Raw genomic sequence first — 26,475 nt, 5'->3', positions numbered from 1 at the left:
TCTAACTGATTTCATGCTGATTTCCTCTCAGTTCATATCTTCATAAGGTCAGAGGGGCCAGCCAGGCCCAGTCATCTGAGGCTTTAGAAATCGCTGTGCAGAGTTGCCTCCCTTTGGCACTTTGATTATGGGTTCAAATCCCAGTTTGTTCCAATTGTTTTTCTAGGTTTTTCAGCACCATGCCTCTGCTCGTTGGTTTCACCAAAGTGGTAAAAATCTGAAACCTAGATCTCTTCGGCCTTTCCTCCCACATTAAGCTGACATGTCGGGATATGACAATGAATACTGTTAAAAGTGGCCTTAAGGATCACTCACTCGCTCGCTCGGTCACTCACTCACTCACTCACTCACCCACCCAGCCACTCACTCACTCACTCACTCACTCACTCACTCAAACCCATTCACTCACTCACTCACTCACTCACTCACTCACTCACTCACTCACCCACCCATTCACTCACTCACTCACTCACTCACTCACTCACTCACTCACTCACTCACTCACTCACCCACCCATTCACTCACTCACCCACCCATTCACTCACTCAGTCACTCACTCACTCACTTACTCACTCACTCACTCACCCACCCATAAAGATCAGAAGACAATATCCAATCAAGATAATGAACATCTCGTATAAGACATCTGTCAAATCCTGCCAATGATATAAGTATGAATTATCGAGTACTGACAAGGGGTTTATTTGGCTAGCTGCCGCCACACTCAGCATGTGGAACTCGGGGAAGCAGATGCAGGGAGGATGTTTTGTAGATGTTCAAGTTAGTGGGAGCTAATGCACAAAAAATGTGTTTAATTTCCTGTGTGATGTGAGCACCATTCCTTGGAGCCAGTGCTCTAGTTGCAAGGAAATTATTTTGGGAAACAGATAATTAGCGCCATATAATTGCACACCCATTGGATCCTTGTTATGTGGGGCAGCCATTGCTGTGTATGTGATGTGTTTTTAGAGTCATTTCTAAAGTGAGTTAACTTTTGTGAATTATCTGAATTTAGGAATGTAGATCTATAGATTTATGCATTGTGTAAATTAAATAGTATGGAAATAATGTAGAATTAGAGGATTGCTGAAGTTCACTAAAAGTTTTTTAAACCATATTCAGGGGCGGTCGGGTAGCCTGGTGGTTAAAGCGTTCGATCGTCACGCCGAAGACCCGGGTTCGATTCCGGACATGGGTACAATGTGTGAAGCCAATTTCTGGTGTCCCCTGCCGTGATATTGCTGGAATATTGCTTAAAGTGTTTTAAACCATACTCACTCACTTACTCACTCACTCAGTAGAATAAAGGGCTTTGAGAACAAGTGGGTCAAGTTTGTTACTAACATGGAGACATAATACATGGGATAACCAAGGAGGATTTCAAATGTGATGTTAACATTTGTCCCACAGATCTATCCAATCTTGCTGTACTATATTATTTGTCTAATTAAATGCATGTCTTAAAAATGCCTGAGAACATAGAACCTGATAGAAAAAAAATGAATTTAATAAGAATAGTACTGATTCTCACTCTTATTTCCCAGGTAGTGGTCATTGACAGATATATTCAAGCTACTCATAGTTATAGCATCAAGAATTACCTTGCATGATAATAGTTGGTCGTGTTAATTATAGATTCCGTGTCATGGTATTTTGTAGAAGAAGGCAAATGGTGCAAATCATTTTTTACATGGTTCCAGAGGGGAATACACTGGGGGTAACCCCCACGCCCTTCCACCCCCTTTTTGAAATGTTTTATGGGTGTTTGGTTAGGGTTGCGACCGGGTATGAAAACTGAACTCGAGTACCCGGCAGATAATACCCGAACCGGACTCGGGTACCCGTAGTTCAGTGTTGTCCCACTTGTTTGTAATTCTTTTGCGAAAAAAAGCTCATCAAACATCTATTGGTCTATTCTAAGGTATTATGTTTTTTATTAAATGCCTGCATGGCTTATCTAAAACCACAAGTGACGCAGAATATCAAAGTAAATGCTTTTGTGTTTGAAACTTAGATGCTTTTTCATGGAACTCGTCGAACTACCTGCGTAGCTGATACATATGCCACAGAGATGGCATTTGGTCTTTTTCTTTGTGTCATCAAGGTCAAAATACACCCAAACATTTGAACGTTTGTCTGCTTTGTCGTCCATTTTGAAGTGACTTACGAGTTATCTCCCCTGAACGGGTACTCGAGTCCTGAAAATTGGACTCTAGTCCTAGGCTACCCGACCCGTTATCGGGTACTCAAGTACCCGTCACAACCCTATGTTTGGTATACTAATAGTAAACATGTTACAACTTTGCAACTAACTCTTTTGGTCAACACTTTCAATAAAGTTTACATGAATAGTAACCAAAATTCACAACTAATCAGTCATTTGTTTCCGGCAAGACTTTAAGAGTGCAATATTTCACTGATAAGGCTTTCACTCCCTGTTCATAAAGCGCAAGTTTCCTGTCAAATTACTTTCATTCATTTTAGTTTGAGAGGCGTTTTTTTCAATTACTTAAAAAATTCTCACTCCAAAATAGTAAGTAAAATTTGAACAACAGTCTGTCCACCAATTGTGTCTGCCTTTCATGAGTGAGAAGCATTCAAGGTAGGACTACAGGAGAAGTGTCGCTGGCACTTCTTGTTTCATTCATGCTCTCCTTTTTCGCCCAACCGCCTCCGTGGTCTAGTGGTAGAGCGTCCGCCCGGAGAGCGGAAGGTCCGGGGTTCGATCCCCGGCCGCGTCATACCAAAAGATGTGAAAAGATGGTATTTGTTGTTACCCTGTCTGGCACTCGGCATTAAGGGGTTAAAACAAGGACTGGTCGGCTCGGAGTCAGTATACTGTGTCTGAGTGGGGTATTCATGTTAAACTGCGGCATGGTATCTCAGTGGGCTTGCACTATAAGTCGGCATCAGTCCTGACTAGTACAAGCAGCCACACACATACACGTGCATGCATGTCGCTATATAAGTGCAATAATCTTGGACGCAACGTTAAACCCAATTTCACCTCACCTCACCTTTTTCACCCAACTGACAATAGTTTTAAAAGATGACTTTTACCTGGTACTTTGTCCATAATGCAGTTTTTAGTACTCAAAACGAAGATAGACATGTTTTCTCCAAAGTACCAGGTAATGAGTAAACCATGTATTAACACAAGAAGGCTGAATTCAGTGCATTGATATCAAAATATTTGCTAGAAAATATATAACTGTCAAAATTTCAATTCACTTTCAGGGTAGCCTAGTGGGTAAAGCGTTTCATATAAGCTTGCTGCTCCCTCCCGCCCTCCCTCACTCACTCACTCACTCACCCACCCATCCCACTCACTCACTCACTCACCCACCCAGCCACCCATCCCCCTCACTCACTCAAAACCCATCCCACTCACTCACTCACTCACTCACACAATAACCAATCAAGTTAATGAACATTTCACTCAAGTTATAGATTAATAGAAAGTGTAAAGCATTTCATAAAAGCTTGCTTCTCCCTCCCTCTCTCACTCACCCACCCACCCACCCACCCCCCTCACTCACTCACTCACTCACTCACTCACTCACTCACTCACTCACTCACACAATAACCAATCAAGTTAATGAACATTTCACTCAAGTTATAGATTAATAGAAAGTGTAAAGCGTTTCATAAAAGCTTGCTGCTCCCTCCCTCACTCACTCACCCACCCACCCATCCCATTCACTCACTCTCACTCACTCACTCACTCACTCACTCACTCACTCACTCACTCACTCACTCACTCACTCACCCACCCACCCACCCATCCCACTCACTCACTCACTCACTCACTCAGACAATAACCAATCAAGTTAATGAACATCTCACTCAAGTTATAGATTAATAACACTGTAGTTTTCACAAATATATACATCATCATTATACAAGCAGTAAGCATGGCAGAGATACAGTGAAATGTTTATGAATCATAACAGCTTGTAATTCATTCTTGTAGGAAATGAGGGGAGCATCCTGCAATAGTTACACAAGATGACATCTGTTGGATCAAGAGGGTCAGAGGTCACGCCGACAGCTCATCTGTCTCCATCGGCCCCTGTGACCTCATCCCAGGTGCCAGCACAAAGCGATGGACTAACAAATGTCAGTCCCACTTCCTTTACGGATGTCGCGTCGACCCAGGTCCAATTTGCAGACCAGAATGCATCAAAGTTACAGTCTCCATACATCAGTATTAGAGCAACATCATCAACCTCACAGGATGAGAGTCTGTACATATCGAGGACAGGTTTGGATAGCAATGCTGTTCCTCCCTTAGCTGATGTGATTCCAACTGCCCAAAGCATGCCACCATCTTGGATGCCTTCTTCTCCTCTGAATCCAAGCACAGCATACTCATCAGGGTTTTCAAGAAGTGTATCCACTACTCCCAGCCTGCCTTTCACAGCAACTCAGTCACAGACAGATGTCACCATTCCATCGTATTCCGAACAGTCTGCGACCTCCATCATGGCATCAACATCAGCGGATGTCATCGATTCAAACAGCAACACCATCCAAACGTCCAAGTCCACACCTCTACAAGTGCCTTCGGCACCCAAAACATATTATAATGTGCCTTCAGATAATGCTGTGAAAACCCAGCCAACGAAAGTTTTGAAAACAACAACATGGTCACACATGGCAACAGCATCACCTGTGATGGCCACTAGTTCCATTGGTGCTGGGATTTTTACAGGGGAGACAACTCCAGGACATACTGGCGAAAACAAAACTGGAGCTAGGGAACCACCCCCAGGTTTGTTTGAATAATTTTCTCTTTGTTCCTATCATTATCTCTAATCATTGAGCAGAGTAGTGTCCCTTTAGCTTGCCAGGAACCTATGATCATGAGTTTGAATCCCATTTTGTCCCTATTGTGTTTCTAGATTTGTAAGCACCATACCTGTGCGCTTGGGTTTCACCAAAGTGGCATCCCACATTAAGCTGAAATGCTGTTTTATGATACTCCCAGACAATGTTATAGTCTCACACGTGGCATTTATTACTCCCAGACAATGTTACAGTCTCACACGTGGCATTTATTACTCCCAGACAATGTTACAGTCTCACACGTGGCATTTATTACTCCCAGACAATGTTACAGTCTCACACGTGGCACTTATTACTCCCAGACAATGTTACAGTCTTACACGTGGCATTTATTACTCCCAGGCAATGTTACAGTCTTACACGTGGCATTTATTACTCCCAGGCAATGTTACAGTCTCACACATGGCACTTATTACTCCCAGGCAATGTTACAGTCTCACACATGGCACTTATTACTCCCAGACAATGTTACAGTCTCACATGGCGCACTTATTACTCCCAGACAATGTTACAGTCTCACACATGGCACTTATTACTCCCAGACAATGTTACAGTCTCACACGTGGCATTTATTACTCCCAGACAATGTTACCGTCTTACACGTGGCATTTATTACTCCCAGGCAATGTTACAGTCTAACACATGGCACTTATTACTCCAAGACAATGTTACAGTCTCACACGTGGCACTTATTACTCCCAGACAATGTTACAGTCTCACACATGGCACTTATTACTCCAAGACAATGTTACAGTCTCACACGTGGCACTTATTACTCCCAGACAATGTTACAGTCTCACACATGGCACTTATTACTCCCAGACAATATTACAGTCTCACACGTGGCATTTATAACTCCCAGACAATGTTACCGTCTTACACGTGGCATTTATTACTCCCAGGCAATGTTACAGTCTAACACATGGCACTTATTACTCCCAGACAATGTTACAGTCTCACACATGGCACTTATTACTCCCAGACAATGTTACAGTCTCACATGTGGCACTTATTACTCCCAGACAATGTTACAGTCTCACACGTGGCATTTATAACTCCCAGACAATGTTACCGTCTTACACGTGGCATTTATTACTCCCAGGCAATATTACAGTCTAACACATGGCACTTATTACTCCCAGACAATGTTACAGTCTCACACATGGCACTTATTACTCCCAGACAATGTTACAGTCTCACATGTGGCACTTATTACTCCAAGACAATGTTACAGTCTCACACGTGGCACTTATTACTCCCAGACAGTGTTACAGTCTCACATGGGGCACTTATGACATGTATTACGATGGTGAGACTGGGACAGTGAATCAGCGCCAAACCATGGAGATATACCTCTTAAACACTAGGTATTATTACTTTTTGGGAAAAACAATACGTTATTGAAACATGTTGCAGTAACTTTGCAAAGTGCAAACATGTTTTTTTCACAACTGAAGCATCTTAACCTGGTCTAACATAAACCCCTTCTGTTTAAGCATTTAAGCAAACCAACATAGTCAACAACTTCCCAGAGAAGTGAAGGTCAGTGGTGCACTCCCTGGCTGTGTCATAAACCAAAAATAGAAAGATGGTACTTGTTGTTACCCTGCCTGACACTCAGCATTAAGGGACTAAAACAAGGACTGGTCGGCTTGGAGTCAGTATGCTGTGTCTGAGTGGGGTCAGCGGCATGGTATCTCAGTGGGCTAGCACTATCAAACTGGCACTAGTCCAGACTAGTACCAGTATGTACCAGTATGTACCAGTATGTACCAGTAATGTATGCAGGCATGTAGACACACACACATGCATATCGCTATATATAAGTACAATAATCATGAATGTGACGTTAAGCCTCATTTCACCTCACCTCACTTAACCTCTAAATGGTAAGTGGGGTGGTCGGGTAGCCTAGTGGTTCAAGCGTTCGCTCTTCGCGCCAAAGACCTGAGTTCGATTGCCAACATGGGTACAATGTTTAAAACCATACTCACTCACTCACTCTGAATGGTAAGTAGGGAGTAAACTGTAGTAATGCAATAGAACAGCTGAGAACTTGAAAGAGGGTCAAACTCACTTCCATATTATGATGGGCAATTGCTTGGTTGATTGGACCTCACCTCACCTCACCTCACCTCACCTCACCTCACCTCACCTCACCTGTGCGGTCTGTGAACACAACAAAGACACACATCTATTGGCAATCTAATGTGATCGAGTCTAGGACTGACATTCGTCTAAGCTTCCTCCTACATTAAGTTTAATCATTCTAATAGAACTGAAACACTGATCAAAGCAGTCTTAAATCCAACTTCTTCACTTAATCACTACATCAACCGGCACTGGTTAACCCAGCCAATGCTTATGTAGAAAAAATGACAACCACACAAACAAAAATAGCAGCCGACCCTCAGCTCCTGACAAATTTCCAAATAGATCAATTACCTAGAAATTGGCTCGAAAACACTCATAATATATTTTTGTCGTTTTATCTAATTTAATGCTACATGCTTGTAGTGCAATTCAAAGTGGAACAGTGTTCATGTGAAATCAAAGGTCTCGCCTCAGTCTGGCTTGTACCAGGGTAAAGGGTCATGGGTAATAACAGTTAAATGTGCTTGTTATCGTGTGCAATCATGAGAATCCTAAGAGGAAGTACTCGGCATTGGAAGCAGGTGGACTTTCGTAACAAAACATGGTTCTGGCCAACAGCCTGTGACATGATATACTTATATTATTCTCTGACTATAATGCTGTTCACAGCCAATGCACAGGTCCATAGTTCCCCCTGATTATGTTTCTAGGTTTGTCAGCACCATACCCATGCTCATGGGTTTCACCAATGTGGTAAATGTCGGAGACCTGTTTCACTTCCGGCTTTCCTCCCACATTAAACTGAGATGCCATGGATTACTGTCCCAATCGGAGTCAAACCCAGCTCACTCACTCACAGATTCATATTTTGATGACGCTTTTGCAGAGTTGCCTTCCATTGTGATTTCACTGTATTTATTATGTTATCATTTTAGTTTATAAATTACAGCATTATGATAATAAAGTTATCAGTTACAGAAAAAGTATAAAAATCTAATTGTTCAAAAACTGTGTAATAGGAGTTTAGCATGTAAGTTGCTCGTAGAATTACACGACATCCTGTCTTGAAGTACACTGTGTGGAGCTCATAATTAATGTTAACATGTACAGCAGTTTCCGATTTCTATCAAGTAACAGTTGAGCGAGAATGTGAAAAGTATTCTGGTACTCCTAAAAATAACGGTTATGTCAATCTCCTGTTTGATCCAAATATTACTGATAGGGCATAAATAGGGCAGGCACCTCTTCTTCTGTGTATTTTCTTCAGTGTACGGAGCCGAAAACTACAATCAGAATTATAGTAAAAATAGTTGAAAATACTATTCTTTGCCTGACAGCTATGTATGTTTACCGTATTCGACATAATAAGCGCCCCGCGCTAATAAGCACCCACGGAGATATTTGCTAATATATTGGCTAGTGAAGTTTTACCATCCGACTTTGATGCTGTTAACAACTAATTGAATTTAACTCCAACCAATTGACCTGATGCTCTGTTTAGGACCTCTTGACACTGTTGACCCGATGCTGTTTACAAGCTATTAACTATGAGACTATTTACAAGTAATTGACTCTGGTGCTGTTTACAAGCAGTTAACTGTGGGGCTGTTTAACACTAATCAACTATCCTACAACTATTTGGCTATGGTGCTGTTATCAACTATTTGGCTGTGGTGCTGTTATCAACTATTTGACTGCGGTGCTGTTATCAACTATTTGGCCATGGTGCTGTTAATTATTTGGCCATGGTGCTGTTATCAACTATTTGGCTGTGGTGCTGTTATCAACTATTTGACTATGGTGCTGTTAACTATTTGGCCATGGTTCTGTTATCAACTGTTTGGCTGTGCTGCTGTTATCAACTTTTTGGCCATGGTGCTGTTATCAACTATTTGGCTGTGGTGCTGTTATCAACTATTTCACTATGGTGCTGTTATCAACTACCGTATATCGCTGTGTATAAGGCGAGTTTTTCGTACCTAAAATGAGGGGGCTAAGAAGGGGGGTCGTCTTATACACGGAGTCGAAGATCTCACATTTTTTTCCACTGGCGATGTCAACCGGCGTCCGATAGCCAGCCCAGCATTTGACAATAAAACTTCGCATTTCGTCCTAAATAACTGTTCAAATAACTATTTCCATACATAAACATGATTTGTATCTCTTTTCCTTGAATAAAGTTTAATAATTTCTGCAAATAAAGTTGAAATGACCCTCTCCTCGATGCAGATTGTCAAACCAGCTGACACGGTAAAACAATCAACATCCGTGAGTAGAGAGCCGGAAGTACCGGTAATCATTTGCATATTGCACATGTGACCTAACATGTGATAACCGGTGAAGCTGAAATCAATTCCCGCTGTTTTTACAGTTGTATTAACAAGTGTTGGAGACGGTGTGTACAAGTGATTGTGGAATAAAAACGCTGAATGTGAAGCAAACATAAGCCTAGTTAGTTACAACATAGTTAATTGGCGATTAAATTACTCACCATTGTCTCTTATATGTTATTACTTCATAAATGAATTTTATTTTACGGGCACCAATTTGGTGTCGTACCGTTTAAACACAAAATGGCGACATGTGCCGGAGTTACACACGCGACCTATCATTGTAGAAAAAAAAACAACGCAAGATAAACATATTTTTATTGCATATATAAGGTTTGTGTGCGCACTTGTGATGTGTGCGAAATACGCATCAGTCGGAAAGCGCACATTCAATCTCCAAAGTAACTAACTAACTAATTTGTGATGTCCGTGTGCGAAATACGCTACAGTCGGCAAGAGCGCGTTAAATCTTCTACCGGTATATCAGTCAGACTTGTGATGTGTTTCATTCCAGGTCGCCTTATACACGGAGTATAGGATTTTGGGTTGATTTTTAAGGCGTGTACAGGGGGGTCGTCTTATACGTGGGGTCGCCTTATACACAGCGATATACGGTATTTGGCTATGGTGCTGTTATTGCTGTTATCAACTATTTGGCTATGGTGCTGTTATCAGCTATTTCACTTTGGTGCTGTTACCAACTATTTCACTGTGGTGATGTTAGCAACTATTTCACTATGGTGCTGTTAGCAACTATTTGGTTAAGGTTCAGCCTACAACCTATTGAATAATAGAATATAGAATTACTTAAACATTTCTGATAATATGCAATCATGATATTCTTTATTTGTTGGGTATTCCGGGTAAGAATATAGGCACAGTGCAACCAATGCTTGTCAGTAGAGGTGTCTACATGGATCAGTGGACAGAATCGGTGACCTGGTTGATTGCATGACACCGTATCCCGATTGGGTGGATCGATGCTCATGATATCAGTCTCTGGATTGTCTGGTCCAGACTCAAGTGGACACAAACAAACAAACAAACATTATTTATCACCTCTAAATATACATAAAACAAAGATGACACATTAACAGACATTCACAAATTATTTCTCAAACAGCTACAAGCAGACATTTTGCGAACTTTTCACAAGTAAAATGATTGGTTGATCACATGACTAGTGTGTGTTATGAAAGTTTGTTGTTTAATGCCACACTCCTCAACATTCCAGCTATATGACAGCAGTCTGTAAATAATTCAATCTAGACCAGACTATTAAGTGATTGATATCATGAGCACCGATCCATGCAACTGGGATACGATGACATGCATCAACCAAATCAGTGAGCCTGACCACCCGATCCCATTAGTCGCCTCTTACGACAAGCATGGGTTGCTGAAGACCTATTCTAACCCTGATCTATACGAGTGGTTATGAAAGTGTGTCACATATATATGTCTGTCTCTTGATGAGGACTCAGCAGCAGGTCACATGTGTCCTTTTGATGTGGAAACAGACTACTTCAATGAGCCGATCACAGTAGTCTCTGAGTGGGCGATCGCCCCGATTATGTTTCTAGGTTTGTCAGCACCATACCCGTGCTCGTGGGTTTCACCGAAGTGGTAAACGTCTGAGACCTGCATCACTTCGGGCTTTCCTCCCACATTAAGCTGACACGCCGCGATATAACTAGAATAATGTTAAAAGCTGCGTTACCCATTACCCACTCACTCACTACAGGCAGCAATAGCAGACTTCAGCATAAAACATCACCCACTCACTACAGGCAGCAAAAGCAGACTTCAGCATAAAACATCACCCACTCACTACAGGCAGCAATAGCAGACTTCAGCATAAAACATCACCCACTCACTACAGGCAGCAATGGCAGACTTCAGCATAAAACATTACCCACTCACTCACTACAGGCAGCAATAGCAGACTTCAGCATAAAACATCACCCACTCACTACAGGCTGCAATAGCAGACTTCAGCATAAAACATCACCCACTCACTACAGGCAGCAATAGCAGACTTCAGCATAAAACATCACCCACTCACTACAGGCTGCAATAGCAGACTTCAGCATAAAACATTACCCACTCACTCACTACAGGCAGCAATAGCAGACTTCAGCAAAAAACATCACCCACTCACTACAGGCAGCAATAGCAGACTTCAGCATAAAACATCACCCACTCACTACAGGCAGCAATGGCAGACTTCAGCATAAAACATTACCCACTCACTCACTACAGGCAGCAATAGCAGACTTCAGCAAAAAACATCACCCACTCACTACAGGCAGCAATAGCAGACTTCAGCATAAAACATCACCCACTCACTACAGGCAGCAATAGCAGACTTCAGCATAAAACATCACCCACTCACTACAGGCTGCAATAGCAGACATCAGCATAAAACATCACCCACTCACTACAGGCAGCAATAGCAGACTTCAGCATAAAACATCACCCACTCACTACAGGCTGCAATAGCAGACGTCAGCATAAAACATCACCCACTCACTTCAGGCTGCAATAGCAGACTTCAGCATAAAACATCACCCACTCACTACAGGCAGCAATAGCAGACTTCAGCATAAAACATCAATGACTCACTTACAACAGGCAGCAGTGACAGACTTCAGCATAAAACATCACCCACTCACTTACCACAGGCTGCAGGGACATAGCAGACTGTCAGACACAGAATAATTTTGTCAGCCACTGATTAAAGATATACAGGATTTTCAGGACATTTTGTGCAAAACTTCAGCTTAATGATTGTAGTTCTAAATGGTGCGTTACAATCTGTGAAGCCCATTCTTGGTGTCCTTTCATGTGATGGGTTGGAGTAGAGCTAAGCATCCTTCCCACCCACTGGAGTTTGATGAACTAGTAGTAGAGTGTTCAAGTTGACATGATGACGGACCTGACACTGAGCTGGCACACAAGTAAACACCATGTTACTTCTGCTTGCAGGGATGCCGAGGGAAACCATTCTCATCATCCTCGTACCTGTCTGTGTAGTGGTCCTGCTTATCTTGGCTATCGTCTTGGTTACCTGCATCCGACGCAGGAAGAGTGCGAAAAAGGTAAACTTGGGATCAGTTAAAAAATGGTAAAGTTTCCATGGCAACCAATGGCAACAGACAGAAATAATAATTCTGTGTTAGATTCTTCACCTTCTGAAAGTGGCGGACCTAAAGGAAGGTTATAAGGTGAATGGGTCTACTTAGCATCATGTAAATAAATTGTGTTGGGACATTTAAACAATTTATGTTTGAATAAAGTGCCCCAGCATGTCAGTCATTATCTGCTGTCTGTATGTGCCAAGGCTTCTTTGCTTCTTTTTATATATTGCTCTGGGATATGTTTTTAACACCGTTTCGCTTTTGTGTGTGTGTGTGTGTGTGTGTGTGTGTGTGTGCGTGCGTGCGTGCGTGCGTGCGTGCGTGAGTGCGTGCGTGTGTGCAGCATGCGTGCATGTGAGTGTGCAGGTTTTTTTGTGTGTGTGTGAGTGCATGCGTGCGTGTGCGTTTTTTTGTGTGTGTGTGCAGGCATGCTTGCGTGCTTGCGTGTGCGGTTGTGTGTGTGTGTTTGCGTGCGTGTTGTGTGTGTGTGCGTATGGGCGTGCTTTCCATTTCAGAAGGTTGGGTTGAATTATTGTAGTGGAGGATGTCACTGATTTCATGTAGTTGTCAGCCGTGTAGATCCAGGGTAGAATAGGTCTTGGACAACCCATGCGACTATGCTTGTCATAAGAAGTGTTTAATGGGATCGGGTGGTCAGGCTCGTTGACTTGGTTGATGCATGTCATTGTATCCCATTTGCATTGATCATGCTCATGATGACAATCACTGGATTGTCTGGTCCAGACTCGATTATTTACAGACCGCCATCATATAGCTGGAATATTGCTGAGTGCGGCGTCAAATAAATAACCAAAAAATCATATAGTTGTCAGCAGTTTCTTGGGATAATGATTAATTTAGAAGTCTGTGGTGTTATTATTGTTGTTGATTTATGTATTTGTAAGAATTTTTTTTGTTTTGGCGGATGTGCTGACTGTTGGTGGTAATCCAGGATTTGCTCTGAATAAGATCCCTGGTTCATGTGTACCAGCCTTACTGGCTTTACCAAAGTAGTTAACATCTGTCTCTGTCAGCTTGCCTCCCACATGTCGCAATATGACTTATATTTTGAATATAGTAGCAAGGGGGGAATATGAAGCTATAACGTTCTAACTCTATTCAGGAAGTGAGGTAGGCCAATGGTTAAAGTGCTCACTCATCAGGCGAATGACCCTGGTTCAATTCCCCACATGTTCAATATGTTGATCCAGTATATGGTGTCCCCTGCACTGGTACTGATGTAAAGTTGCTAAAGCGGTGTAACCGTGGTAACCACGCTCACTCATTCTGGGTAATCGGGGCGGTTGGGTAGCCTAGTGGTTAAAGCGTTCGCTCGTCACGCCGAAGACCCGGGTTCGATTCCCGACATGGGTACAATGTGTAAAGCCCATTTCTGGTGTCCCCCGCCATGATATTGCTGGAATATTGTTAAAAGCGGCGTAAAATCAAACTCACTCACTCAATGTTGAGGCCAGACTTTTTTTCTGGGTTTACCAATATTTGGGTGAAACGTATTGGTTGGTATGGGTGAAAAATAACCAATACAAAGACATTTCAGATGATTTTTGTTCTCCCAGTCATTATGTGAATGCTTTGGTATGTGTGCAGTGTCAGTTAAGCCTGTCTCATCCTTTGACCTACTGTAACCGAGTATACTGTGTTGTAACCTATTGTCTTGCAGTTTAACTGGACAGCGGATACGATAAAGTAATGTGTTTTAAAAGTCTCACCTAAACAATTGGAGATTTAGCAGTTGTCTTTTGAGCTGAACATTCAGTTGTCATAGACACATGGGTTAGACAAATCAAAGACAAATCTCCAGAAGGAAGGATGTGTGTTCATCTTTGGGATTTGAAAATGAGTGGACAACAGTATTCAGTTGAATCCATGCACTTTATACACACTTAGCAGGTTTAGTTGGTTGTATTTGTTTCCAGCAAACTGTTGCCCAGAATCCAGACCTGTGGGTGAACACACGGGCAGAGATATCCCTGGTACCCCAGACACCCTCCGTCATAGAGACGCCTACTGAGATTGTCCCTGGATTTAAGCCTGGTGAGTTATCATAATGTATCCCTGGTACCCCAGACACCCTCCATCATAGAGACGCCCACGGAGATTGTCCCTGGATTTAAGGCTGGTGAGTTATTGTACTGTGTCCCTGGTACCCCAGACGCCCTCCGTCATAGAGACGCCCACGGAGATTGTCCCTGGATTTAAGCCTGGTGAGTTATCATAATGTATCCCTGGTACCCCAGACACCCTCCATCATAGAGACGCCCACGGAGATTGTCCCTGGATTTAAGGCTGGTGAGTTATTGTACTGTGTCCCTGGTACCCCAGACGCCCTCCGTCATAGAGACGCCCACGGAGATTGTCCCTGGATTTAAGCCTGGTGAGTTATCATAATGTATCCCTGGTACCCCAGACACCCTCCATCATAGAGACGCCCACGGAGATTGTCCCTGGATTTAAGGCTGGTGAGTTATTGTACTGTGTCCCTGGTACCCCAGACGCCCTCCGTCATAGAGACGCCCTCCGTCATAGAGACTCCTAGGGAGATGGTCCCTGGGTTTAAGCCTGGTGAGTTATTGTACTGTGTCCCTGGTACCTCAGATGCTCTCCTTCATAGAGATATCTCCGTCATAGAGACGCCCACGGAGATTGTCCCTGGATTTATCCTGGTGAGTTATCACACTGTGTCCCTGGTCCAAATTCAATTTAGTGCACTTAAATCTAAGGTAACCTGGCTCTAAATTGAAAACAAAGTATGTTCATCTCGAAATATTGAACCAGAGGAAATCTGCCATCCACAAAATTTTGATTCACGACTTTAAAGCCATCTTCCAGGTACACATGATTGGAATGACACATCTCTTGAATTATTACTCTTTTTTATATTGTCAGTGTACTTTTCTTGTTTGACGTTCATGGCTGTGAATTTTGTAAAGGAATTTGAACCCTGAACACATGGAATGTTATATAGATCGAGATTAACTCTTCTTTTTCCTGAATTAGGAGACCGAGTGTATCGGGTTATATACGGCTTCACTGCACAACTGGAAGGTCAGATGACCATCGCGGAGAAGGAGCTGGTGAAGGTCACTGAGATGGCTGACAACGGATGGTGGCGGGGTGTGTCACAGAGCGGGGAGAGATCAGGCTGGTTCCCTGGGTGCTATGTGGAGGAGACTAAGAAAGGTGGGTCATCACGGTGGGTCACAATTTGGGGAGAGCCAGGATGGGTCACAGTTTGGGGAGAGCCAGAATGGGTCTTTGGGGTGGTTCACTGGGTGCTATGTGGAGGAGACAAAGAAAGGTGGGTTATCAGGGTGGGTCACAAATTGGGGAGAGCCAGGATGGGTCACAGTTTGGGGAGAGCTAGGATGGGTCTTTGGGGTGGTTCACTGGGTGCTATGTGGAGGAGAGTAAGACAGGTGGGTCAACGGGGATGGGTCACAGTTTGGGGAGACCCACGATGGGTCTTTGGGGTGGTACCCTGGGTACTATGTAGAGGAGATAAGACAGGTGGGTCATCTGGATGGGTCACAGTTTGAGGAGAGCCAGGGTGGGTCTTTGGGGTGGTTCCCTTGGTGCTGTGTGGAGGAGAGTAAGACAGGTGGGTCGTCAGAGTGGATCAGATGATAAAGATGACGTTAATGTCATGATGTGAGGTGAAATGTGGTTTAATGTTGCGTCAAAGATTATAGCACTTATGTAGCAACGTGCATGCAGGTGTGTGTGTTTGTGTTGCTGTGTGTGGCTGCTTGTACTAGTCCAGGCCAATACCTATTTTATAGGGCTAGCCCACTGAGATTTCATGTCGCAGTCTAACATGAATATCTCTGTCAGACACAGTAAACTGACTCTGAGCCGACCAGTCCTTGTCTTAGGCGGAGGTGGTCTAATGTCATGAGTTGTAAGGTGACATTAATGAGTTGTCTATGATCTTCTCTAAAGCTGGAGATGCAGAAGAAGGGCCACAGACCAAGAGGTCCCGAGTCAGCTCCTTCATGCTGAAGAAGCGTGAACGCAACCGGAAGAAGTCCGCAACAGCTGTGTCCCCCTATTGCCAGTCCCCTGATTATCCCGTGAGTAACATCGTTAACATCAGAAAATATTTTCCTGGCCACTGATTGGTTGATCAAGGTCATGAAATATTAAGGAGTTTCACTCCTAACCTTCTGTGTCCACCACTGTGGGCCCACTTGGACAATTTGTTCCAAAAAGGGCGCAGAGAAATGAATGTACATCTATTTAACAGGCTTGCCGCACATGCCAATATATCATGCCCACAAAGCCGGAATAATGACTTTCTTGATCATGTCTTGTAGGCCCAGTGCTAGATGCCGTTGTACAAAACAACCCTAGCGCTCTGACTGTCATAATTCTATGTTAAGATGTTCTATGCGAGTTACGATCTCTTTGTACATCGGTACCCTGGACCAGCAAACAATGTTTGAAAACCGTCGTTTAGCAATATTGTATCCCGTGGATACTTGGTACATGATAACACTGAAATCATAGGCAGATCCAGAGGGGAAACCAAATATAGTGTGGTGTAGGCAGTAAATTTCCTGAGAGAGGATTTTGATATTTTGGACCAACTTTCTTTTATAAATGCAGGATTTGCCCTGTGATGTGAATTTCATTACATTCGTATGTTCAGAGAATTATGTATTTAAGCCTAATGTATTCATTCTGCAACAGGTAAGCAATGACATCTTGTCCTCTGTATTTGACCTTCACATTCAAGTTTCAAATGAGAGTATCCTGATGTCCAAGATGTCCAGTTCTGACCCTTCATTAATGTTGTTGACCCTAGATTTTTGCCCTGTCTTATTGTCCCCATGCACAGAACAGGCTTTTCCAGACTTATCGACTCCATGAACTGAACAGGCTTTCCCAGTTTTATTGCCCCCATGAACAGGCTTTCCCAGACTTATTGTCTCCATGAACAGGCTTTCCCAGACTTATTGTCCCCATGCACAGAACAGGCTTTCCAGACTTATTGTCCCCATGAACAGGCTTTCCCAGACTTATTGCCCCCATGAACAGGCTTTCCAAGACTTATTGTCTCGATGCACAGGCTTTCCCAAACTTATTGTCTCGATGCACAGGCTTTCCCAGACTTATTGCCCCCATGAACAGGCTTTCCCAGACTTATTGCCCCTATGAACAGGCTTTCCCAGTCTTATCGCCACCATGAACAGGCTTTCTCAGACTTATTGCCCCCATGAACAGGCTTTCCCAGACTTATTGCCCCCATGATCAGGCTTTCCCAGACTTATTGACTCCATGAACAGGCTTTCTCAGACTTATTACCCCTATAAACAGGCTTTCTCAGACTTATTGCCCCCATGAACAGGCTTTCCCAGTCTTATTGCCCCCATGATCAGGCTTTCCCAGACTTATTGTCTCCATGAACAGGCTTTCTCAGACTTATTGCCCCCATGAACAGGCTTTCCCAATCTTATTGCCCCCATGAACAGGCTTTCCCAATCTTATTGCCCCCATGAACAGGCTTTCCAAGTCTTATTGCCCCCATGAACAGGCTTTCTCAGACTTATTGTCTCGATGCACAGGCTTTCCCAGACTTATTGTCTCGATGCACAGGCTTTCCCAGACTTATTGTCTCGATGCACAGGCTGAAAGCACCTTCCTGACTGATCCTCCCTAGTCACTGTGTCTCTCTATTGCAGGTGCCCCCTCTGTATGCCAGCACCTCAGCTCTGCCCAGCCTCAACTCAGCTGATATTAGTAGGTTCAATGATGGTGAGATATTTTTTCTGTGTAAAAGTATTGCTTGCCTTGCTGATAAATATAGAGGGAGAATGTTTATTTATGCAAATTTTGTCACCAGAATCTGTCTTAAAGAATTGAAACAAAAAGTCAAATTTCTCATTTTTGATATTAAAGACATTCAGATGGAGATCAGAAGGTCATGATGGCTGCAGAATTTAAATTTTTACTTTACATTTATGGCATATATTATTGTGTTATTGATGACTTTACGGGTAAGTTTGTTTTGTCTTGCCTTTATTATACATATCAGATTAAACTTAAGAAAAATGAGATAGAGCCGCTGCCCAGAGAGTGGAGGTCAGTCGTTTGATCTCTGTCAGCGTCATACCAACAGATGTTAAAAGATGGTACAGTACTTGTTGTTACTCTGCCTGGCACTCAGCATTTACACCATAAATCTAGGAGTCAGTATACTGTGTCTGATTGGGGTATCCATGTTAAACCCCGGCATGGCATCTCAGTGGGCTGGCACTATAAAACTGGCATTAGCCTGGAAACAACCAGTCACACATACACTCATGCATGCATGTCGCTGTATAAGCGCAATAATCTTGAATAGGACATTAAACCTGATTTCACTTCACTTAAAATTAAACCCACCCTTATTGGGGCTTTTATTTGTTAGTTGGTCTTATGAAATATTTGGCTCAAAATTCAATATATGAACATGTATGATATTTTATTGTTTCTTCTCTAGTCAACAGATCACTAATAAAAATAATGTCTTAAACATGTTAGTCATGCAGTCAATTGATTTTGGAAAACCTCTCAGTCAGGGATCCGGAAATATTTTTTTGCCAATCGGACATTTGCATTTGGCCACGCCCACCTCATATCTGAGGTGTTGAATGTTCATGCATGAATAAAAGAATAAACTCAAGAGTCACTTTCATAACATATATACATGATATACATACAATTTAGTAACAATACAATAACACAGATCTGATATATATATACAATTTCAACCTATCGTGATGTTGGTTTGACTAATTTCGCTATGGAACGGTTTCCACTGTTAAGCTGTCAGTTTCGTCTAGCCTTCCAGCGTCGCAGCGTCGGTGCAAGAGTCTCAGTAGACAAGTACTAAATATGAGAAGACGTTAAGCACTCTCCTACCCAGAGTTCCATGCGGCCGGCAGCCAGCTAGTATAGTACCTCTGCCACAGGCCAGCGCCATGTGACGATTCATCACATCTTTCACAGTCCATTCAAGATATTGCATATGCTTTTCATCCGTTTCATGTTTGACAAGTCTACACATTTTCATAAACAAATGTCAAAGAATGGTTAACTTTCATTGAGAAAGTATGCAAATACGTAAAAATTGACTTGTTTTTGCGTAGTTATCCTATGTTTACATCGAAGCCCAACGGAGAGCTAGCGACACGGTCACTTTGATGCATAAATATATATTGTCATGCAACTCACTGTCACAGTTGTAGTAGCATATCTATATAGTTATGCAAAACAATATGTAAAGCGCCCCCAAATACTTGCATTAGTCCGTTCTATACTGATTTCTGAAAAAGCGAGTTTGTTTACAAACAAGGGAAAAGTCTGGTCACGTGATATGCAAATTAGCCTGTGGCAGTGGTGTTATGCTGAGTCAGCACTGCGCCTGAGTGTGGATGTTAAGGCGTTGGCTACTGTTGCAGGGCGGCTGTACCGAGCACTGTTTGCCTACCAGGGGTCCTCCAAGGGAGAGCTCTCCATACAGGAAGGGGACATCCTGCGAGCCTGGGAGAAGGACCGCAATGGGTGGATGCATGGAAGGAAGGAAGCTGACAGGGAGGAAGGGTGGTTCCCAGCCGTCTATGTTGACGAGGTCAGTCACTACATCCTCTGTTAAGAAGTTATGTATTGGAACTGGCGTTTTCTTCAGCACATACTATAAGAGTCATAGATTGCTATTAACATGTCAGATATTATTAGGATTTAAAAAATAACTGTTTCTTATGAAATTTGTTCTTGTCTAAAGGTTGCTGTGTTTTTAAAGATAATGTTGATAAAGCTATAACCATAGCTTGTGTGGTTTGTTATTTATGTAAACTTCATTCGTTCAAGGTCCAAATAATTTTGTTTGTGTCAATATTGTTTATGTGTCATAGGCAGAAAGGCTAAGATTGGTCAGTTAATTGGGCCCTAATGCTTACCTGGTTTGTAATACGATCACATTGAGGTGTTCAGGTATAACAGCCATATCTTCACCAGTTACGCTGGTATATAACATGCTATAAATTCCTTGTCTCACAGATTCCATCTGACACGGCCTCCATATCAGGGGAGAGCACTCATTCCTGTCCCATCACTTATGATCAGTTGGCGCCAAACAAAACCAGGGCATCAGATCAGGAGTGGCTTGGAATAGGTTTGTTCACTTTATGACATGAATATCCTCGTCATGCTAATATTACTCTGGTGGAACATTTTGAGGAAATTGGTCATTCAGTCTTTATAAGTTGCAGGTTTGTTCATTACGATTTGAGAAATTTGTTTGAAATTTGATTGCATATATCTGCTTTTAGAACATCGTGCCCTTCATCCCTACCCCGGCTACTCTGAGACAGATCTGACCTTCGACACTGGCGACATCGTCATCATCTATGAGACGCTGGACAATGGCTGGTGGCTGGGAAGTCGCGGGGAGGAGGTTGGATGGCTGCCTGGGTCCTACCTCGAGGTCAGTAGGGGTCAAGCTGTGGATGACCACACTCACATGTGCAGGCAACAATAGGCTGTGACATCCAGGGCCCACTTGCACAAAGCGATCTTAGCGCTACGACTATTGTAAGTTGCGATCATCTTAGTGCTAAGATCGCTTTGCCGAAGTGGGTCCAGAACTGATTCATATGGAATGTTATGGATTATCACGTTTACGTATTGTAAAACAACAGGAAGTGTGTGCTGTAATCTGATTGGTTGAAAATGTTGGCAAATTGGATTGGATTAGACTTTTTACTGTTAATAACTTGCTTGATGCATATATTCTTTTCTCAATCACAAATTTGACCAAAAAAACATACCAGAATGGTTGTCAAAATAGATACCACACTAATACAATAGTAAGTTTCATCAATATCTATAAGAACAACTTTGATTTAGTGATTTAGTGTCAATTTTCTTGGAAACAGATAACGTCATCCACTGTCTTCCAATATATAAATGAATTTGAATGTTTAAATAACAATACGTTACTCTGTACACTGGTCACGATACGATTCATATCTTGATACTCTTTACGATACGATACTCTTCTCGAAACAATAGTCACGTATCTTGATATTAGTCATGATACAATAAACGATATGGTATTCTTCTCGATAGACTGGTCATGATACGATACATATCTCGATACACTGGTCATAATATGATACATATGTCAATACACTGGTCACAATGTGATACATATGTCAATACACTGGTCACAATGTGATACATATGTCAATACACTGGTCACAATGTGATACATATGTCAATACACTGGTCATAATATGATACATATGTCAATACACTGGTCATAATATGATACATATGTCAAAACACTGGTCACAATGTGATACATGTGTCAATACACTGGTCATAATATGATACATATGTCAATACACTGGTCATAATATGATACATATGTGAATGCACTGGTCACTATATGATACGTATCTCGATGCACTGGTCACAATGTGATAGATATGTTAATACTCTGGTCACAATACAATATGTATTTCGATACACTGGTCACAATACGATACATATGTCAATACACTGGTCACAATACAATATGTATCTCAATGCACTGGTCACAATGTGATACATATGTCAATGCACTGGTCACTATATGATACGTATCTCAATACGCTGGTCACAATGTGATACATGTGTCAATGCACTGATCACTATACGATACATATCTCGATACAATGGTCATAACATGATGCATAAGTCAATACACTGGTCAGCCTTTTCAATCCCATCTATAACATCAAGTTATAAACAGCAGTCAGCTTGTATAGCAAGATGAGGTTATTGTCTCGTTAAATAAGAACAAGACATATGTATTTTGTATTGTCATAATCACCCTTATGAATCATCATGATCCTGAAATGAAACAAGCCATTTCACAGAAGATCTTGTACAAGCCTCTCACGTTTGCCTGTGTATTTCAGATATTGGACACCAGCAGAGATGAGGACAGTAAATCAGACGTGTCTAGCGTCCTTAGCTCAGCAGAAGACCGGAGTAGAGTGATGGAGGAGGACATATCTGACATCACCAGCAACAACAGCATCAACTCCACCTTCAACTCAACCTTCGGTGATCTGAAACCAAAGCCGGCTCGGAGAGCTCCACCCCCACCAAAACCAAAACCACTTAAACCACTCAAAATACCTGATCGCCAACACAACCTCCAGACAACCTCCAGCTTCAAGAGTGAACTCCACAATGTCCTGCTGAATACTCAAGGAAAGGATCAAGCCAATCACAACAATAAGAGACTCAGTCCAGGCTTGATGGAAACACCTTCTAACCCCAGGCCTAAAAGACCAGCACCTGCTCCTCCTAAGCGTAATGACAGTCAAAAGTCTCCTGTCACAAGTCAGCCAGGTTCTCCTATGCAGGAACTGGTACCCACAACTGTTGCCACATCCTCTGCAGCTCCTTCAGAGTCTAAGCTCAAACCAGGAGAGAAACCAGTTTTACCCAGAAGGTTTGCCAAGCCTAAAGTGATCCGGATACCCCGGCAGTCCTCACGACTTCAAAACCTGGCAATAAACTCGCGACCATCGACTCGTCCTGCTCCCCCAAGGCCACCGCCTCCCAAGATTAATGCGCGTGGTAACACTGCTGGCAAAGTGCAATCATCTAACAGTATTTCAGGAAAATACCTCAAAAAGACAGATACCGATCTTAGTAGGTCCCCATCTAATTCTGTGAATATTACAAAGAGTGAGAACAGCCTTCAAACAGCTGGTATCCATCCAGGTGATCATACTCAGCACCTGACCCCAAGGAAGGTTCCACCTGTAGTGCTGCCTCCCAAAGCTATGAGTCACGGGCGCAGCCCGTCAATAGACAGGCCAGTATCATGCCCAGGAGAAATGGTGCCAAACAAACCTGCACAAACTGTTCCGAAACCGAGTCCTCTAGAAAAAACACCAGAGAGAGCACCACTGTCTGGTAGGAGCCCTCATGATCAGTCCCTAGTGCCAACCATTAATACTCGGCCAGAGGAAACTCCTAGTGCTATGTCGGACTCCAGATCTACCGCTAGTCCTACGGAGGATGGATATTCTGTACCCTTCCCAGGCAGTCCTGTGTATCATGTGGAAACAGGGCCTTCCCTTTCACCCCCTGTTGTTGATTCCCCACGTATCCCAGTTTCACCCCCAGTACAAAGACCCATGGATGATGCACCTATATACCAAGTGATTAATAAGGAGGCAAAGAATAAAGCCCCGGCTGTCCAGGCAGTGGAGGAATCAGTGGAAGAAGCTTCTTCTGTTCCAACTGTACCTGAGCAAGATAAGGATGGAGAGGCACCTGCTCACATTGTATCCACAAATCCAGAGGACAAAGACTTAGAGGACAAAGACTTGGATGCAGACAAAGTTATCAGTCCTCTTTCATCTACATCACCAACTGATAAATCAGATCCTGGTACAGATAAGGTTATTGCCAGTTCTGTTATAAGTCCAGACACATATGACTCCGATCCTGGTTCAGATAAGGTTATTATTGCCAGTCCTGTTTTAAGTCCACCCGCAAATAACTTGGATCATAATAATGACATGGATAAGGATCCAATCAACAGTCTCCTTGCCAAGAAACCTATTCCTCAAAAGCCGCAAAGAATCCCCCCTCCTACACTTCCAAAACCCAAAATAATCAGCCCACCAACAGCAATAGATGTTCCCCCTGAAGGGGTGAGTGGTAGGGTGTCTCATATCATCAAGGAGATTGATAAGTTTTCTTCTCACAAAGACATGTCAGTTCCTCCACCAGTGGCATCAGATTCTTGTAGTCCTGAAGTGCAAACAAGGCAGCAACATCCAGAAACCTTATCTGCCCCCGCTGTTGCCAGTGATAGTGTGAATGTGAGTCCTGTGTGTGATGAAAGTGATACAGGTCAAGGTGGAAGCAGCCCTGAAGAGGTTGCGGCCAATCCTGAACCTGACCGTGAGGAACACCAGCATGCTCATGATGGACAGAGTACAAATATTCCTGAGATTGGTGGAGAGAATTGTGATACCCCTCTGACAAATGGTGATATGAGTGATGATTCTGATGGTGATTCTAACTCTGGTAATATCATCTTGGGACAAGATATTGGTGAGAGTGACGACCAAGAACTTGACACAAAAACAGGTGCTAATGGAGATGTTGATGATGTGGACTCAGCTGAGGACAATCCTCTACAATCAGTAGATGCTGCTCCTGATCCAGACCTTGTCAGTGATTTGTCAGAACCCTACAATAGCCAGCTGGAGTTCATACAACCCATCAGTGGTGATACAGAGCCTTCTGCTGACCACATGGAGCCTTCTAATGGTCTGCCAGAACCTCCACCTGCTCAAACTGAACCTCTGGATAGTGAACAGGAACTGTCTGATGACTGCTCTTCTGAACCATCAGCACCTTCTAATGGTCTTCCAGAAGTTCCAAATGGTCAGTCAGAGGACTCCCCTGAGGAGTCTGTGAATACCAGCATGGATGATCAGCCTCCTGTGCCAGTGCCAGTGCCAGTGCCAGTGCCAGAAAAACCAACCCCTCCTGTTAAGAAGCCACGTTCACCGAGGAAGGAACGGTCTCCAGATCCTCCTGCAAGACCACCACCTCCCAAATCCCCACCACCCAGAACCGAGAGGCTGGTGAACCTAGATGGAGAGTAAGTGTAGTTGTTGTCTCCATATGTTCATTGGTGTCCTGTTAACTGAAACTCCTTAAGGCCACACTTAAAATATAATGTTTGTTTCATGGGCTCACCGCCCCTACTGAAAAGCAGCTGGAAAAGAAATAAATGAAACATAAAAATATTTATTTTTATTATGTCTCCCGCTGGTAATATGGACCCTTTTATACAATATAAAATGTTATATATAAATTCCATGTCTACATCAGTAATTCGAGAAGCCAGTCACGGTTTTAACTAAATGGTTAAATGACTTTTATATAAAAAATAAATGACTGACATAACTATATATTTTTATTTTTATTTTAACCGACCTTGTGTGGAAAAGCTGGAATAAATCTGTGAAACATTAAATTTAAAAGGTGTGGTCTAAGTAGGTAAAAGGTGAAATAGGTTTGAGAAAATTGCAATCTTTGCAAGTTTGATTCAAGTAGAAAAGATTACTTTCCTGCTAATTTTATGATATATGTCAACCTAACAGGTTTTGAATACCCTAATTACATGGAGACATGTCTCGGTTTCACACAGGATACCAGTGATAACACCTAGAACTAAACCTCAGATTGTATTTCAGTGTCCTTTTGCCCTGTTGGCCTGTAATCAATAATAATAGGACACCACAGTCACTTAATATTCCAGACGTCCTTGGGAATTCTGAGCTAGATTTGGTCACCAGCAGCCTATGCTTGTCATGCACATTGGTTAAGTCGATCAGGTTCGGTGACTTTATTAGTAGTATGTCAACACACCACTAAGGCATGGCCCATTGCTCATAATACCAGTCACTGGTTTGTCTATAGACTAACACTTAATCATTGAAAATATTTCTTCAAAATATTTTTTCTATTTTTTTTCTTCAAAAGAATCTTTCCTCTTCTGCTGTTTTCAAAGTGGAATCAAGGAAACTAAACTTGGTTTAGTCTGACCTAGACTTGCCTAGGCGTTTAGTAAAAAAATATTATGTATATACTGTAAACAGCTATATTTCTGTGCCGTTAAAATATTGCGAATACCACACCAAAGACAATACTGCAACGAGATATTTTTGCGAGTTGCCGTGTTGAGATGACCCCTCGATTACCAAACAATAGACAGCTTCTCTCCGAAGCTAGTTAATCTGAGTTGGCCGGAAAGTTGACCGGAAGAGATTGCAAGGGGTAACAGTGACACTAATTGGTCTGTTTACACTGTCATTTGTGATGTATTGTGTGACCATTCTGCATTCATTTGTGTTTTTAACTTATTGAGTAACTTGTGGTTTTGGTTGATGATTTCAACATTTGATGACGTGTTGCAATGAATAATGTATGTATGTATTATTTATACTTATTTTTACGTTTTTAATTTTTGC

At 42.6% G+C, this 26,475-nt stretch overlaps 1 protein-coding gene across 8 annotated transcripts in view; it reads left to right on the top strand.

The window, feature by feature from the left end:
• LOC139449547 (titin-like) overlaps positions 1-26,475 on the top strand; it is a 72,541-nt gene that overhangs the window by 43,534 nt on the left and 2,532 nt on the right. For all 8 annotated transcript variants that reach the window (XM_071230995.1, XM_071230991.1, XM_071230992.1 and 5 more), the window contains 10 exons: positions 3,974-4,774; positions 12,261-12,373; positions 14,350-14,467; positions 15,431-15,613; positions 16,373-16,503; positions 18,115-18,187; positions 19,876-20,045; positions 20,474-20,588; positions 20,746-20,900; positions 22,381-25,100. In XM_071230995.1, coding sequence (XP_071087096.1) covers positions 4,009-4,774; positions 12,261-12,373; positions 14,350-14,467; positions 15,431-15,613; positions 16,373-16,503; positions 18,115-18,187; positions 19,876-20,045; positions 20,474-20,588; positions 20,746-20,900; positions 22,381-25,100 — 4,544 coding nt within the window. In that variant the 5' untranslated portion in view covers positions 3,974-4,008. The remainder of the gene's footprint in view (positions 1-3,973; positions 4,775-12,260; positions 12,374-14,349; positions 14,468-15,430; positions 15,614-16,372; positions 16,504-18,114; positions 18,188-19,875; positions 20,046-20,473; positions 20,589-20,745; positions 20,901-22,380; positions 25,101-26,475) is intronic.

This window comes from Haliotis cracherodii, unplaced genomic scaffold (assembly GCF_022045235.1).
Source record: "Haliotis cracherodii isolate W230 unplaced genomic scaffold, xgHalCrac1.p SCAF_8, whole genome shotgun sequence".
NCBI classification, from domain to species: Eukaryota; Metazoa; Mollusca; class Gastropoda; order Lepetellida; family Haliotidae; genus Haliotis; species Haliotis cracherodii.
Note: the sequence above shows the minus strand (reverse complement) of the source record. Positions and strands in the feature narration are given on the sequence as shown.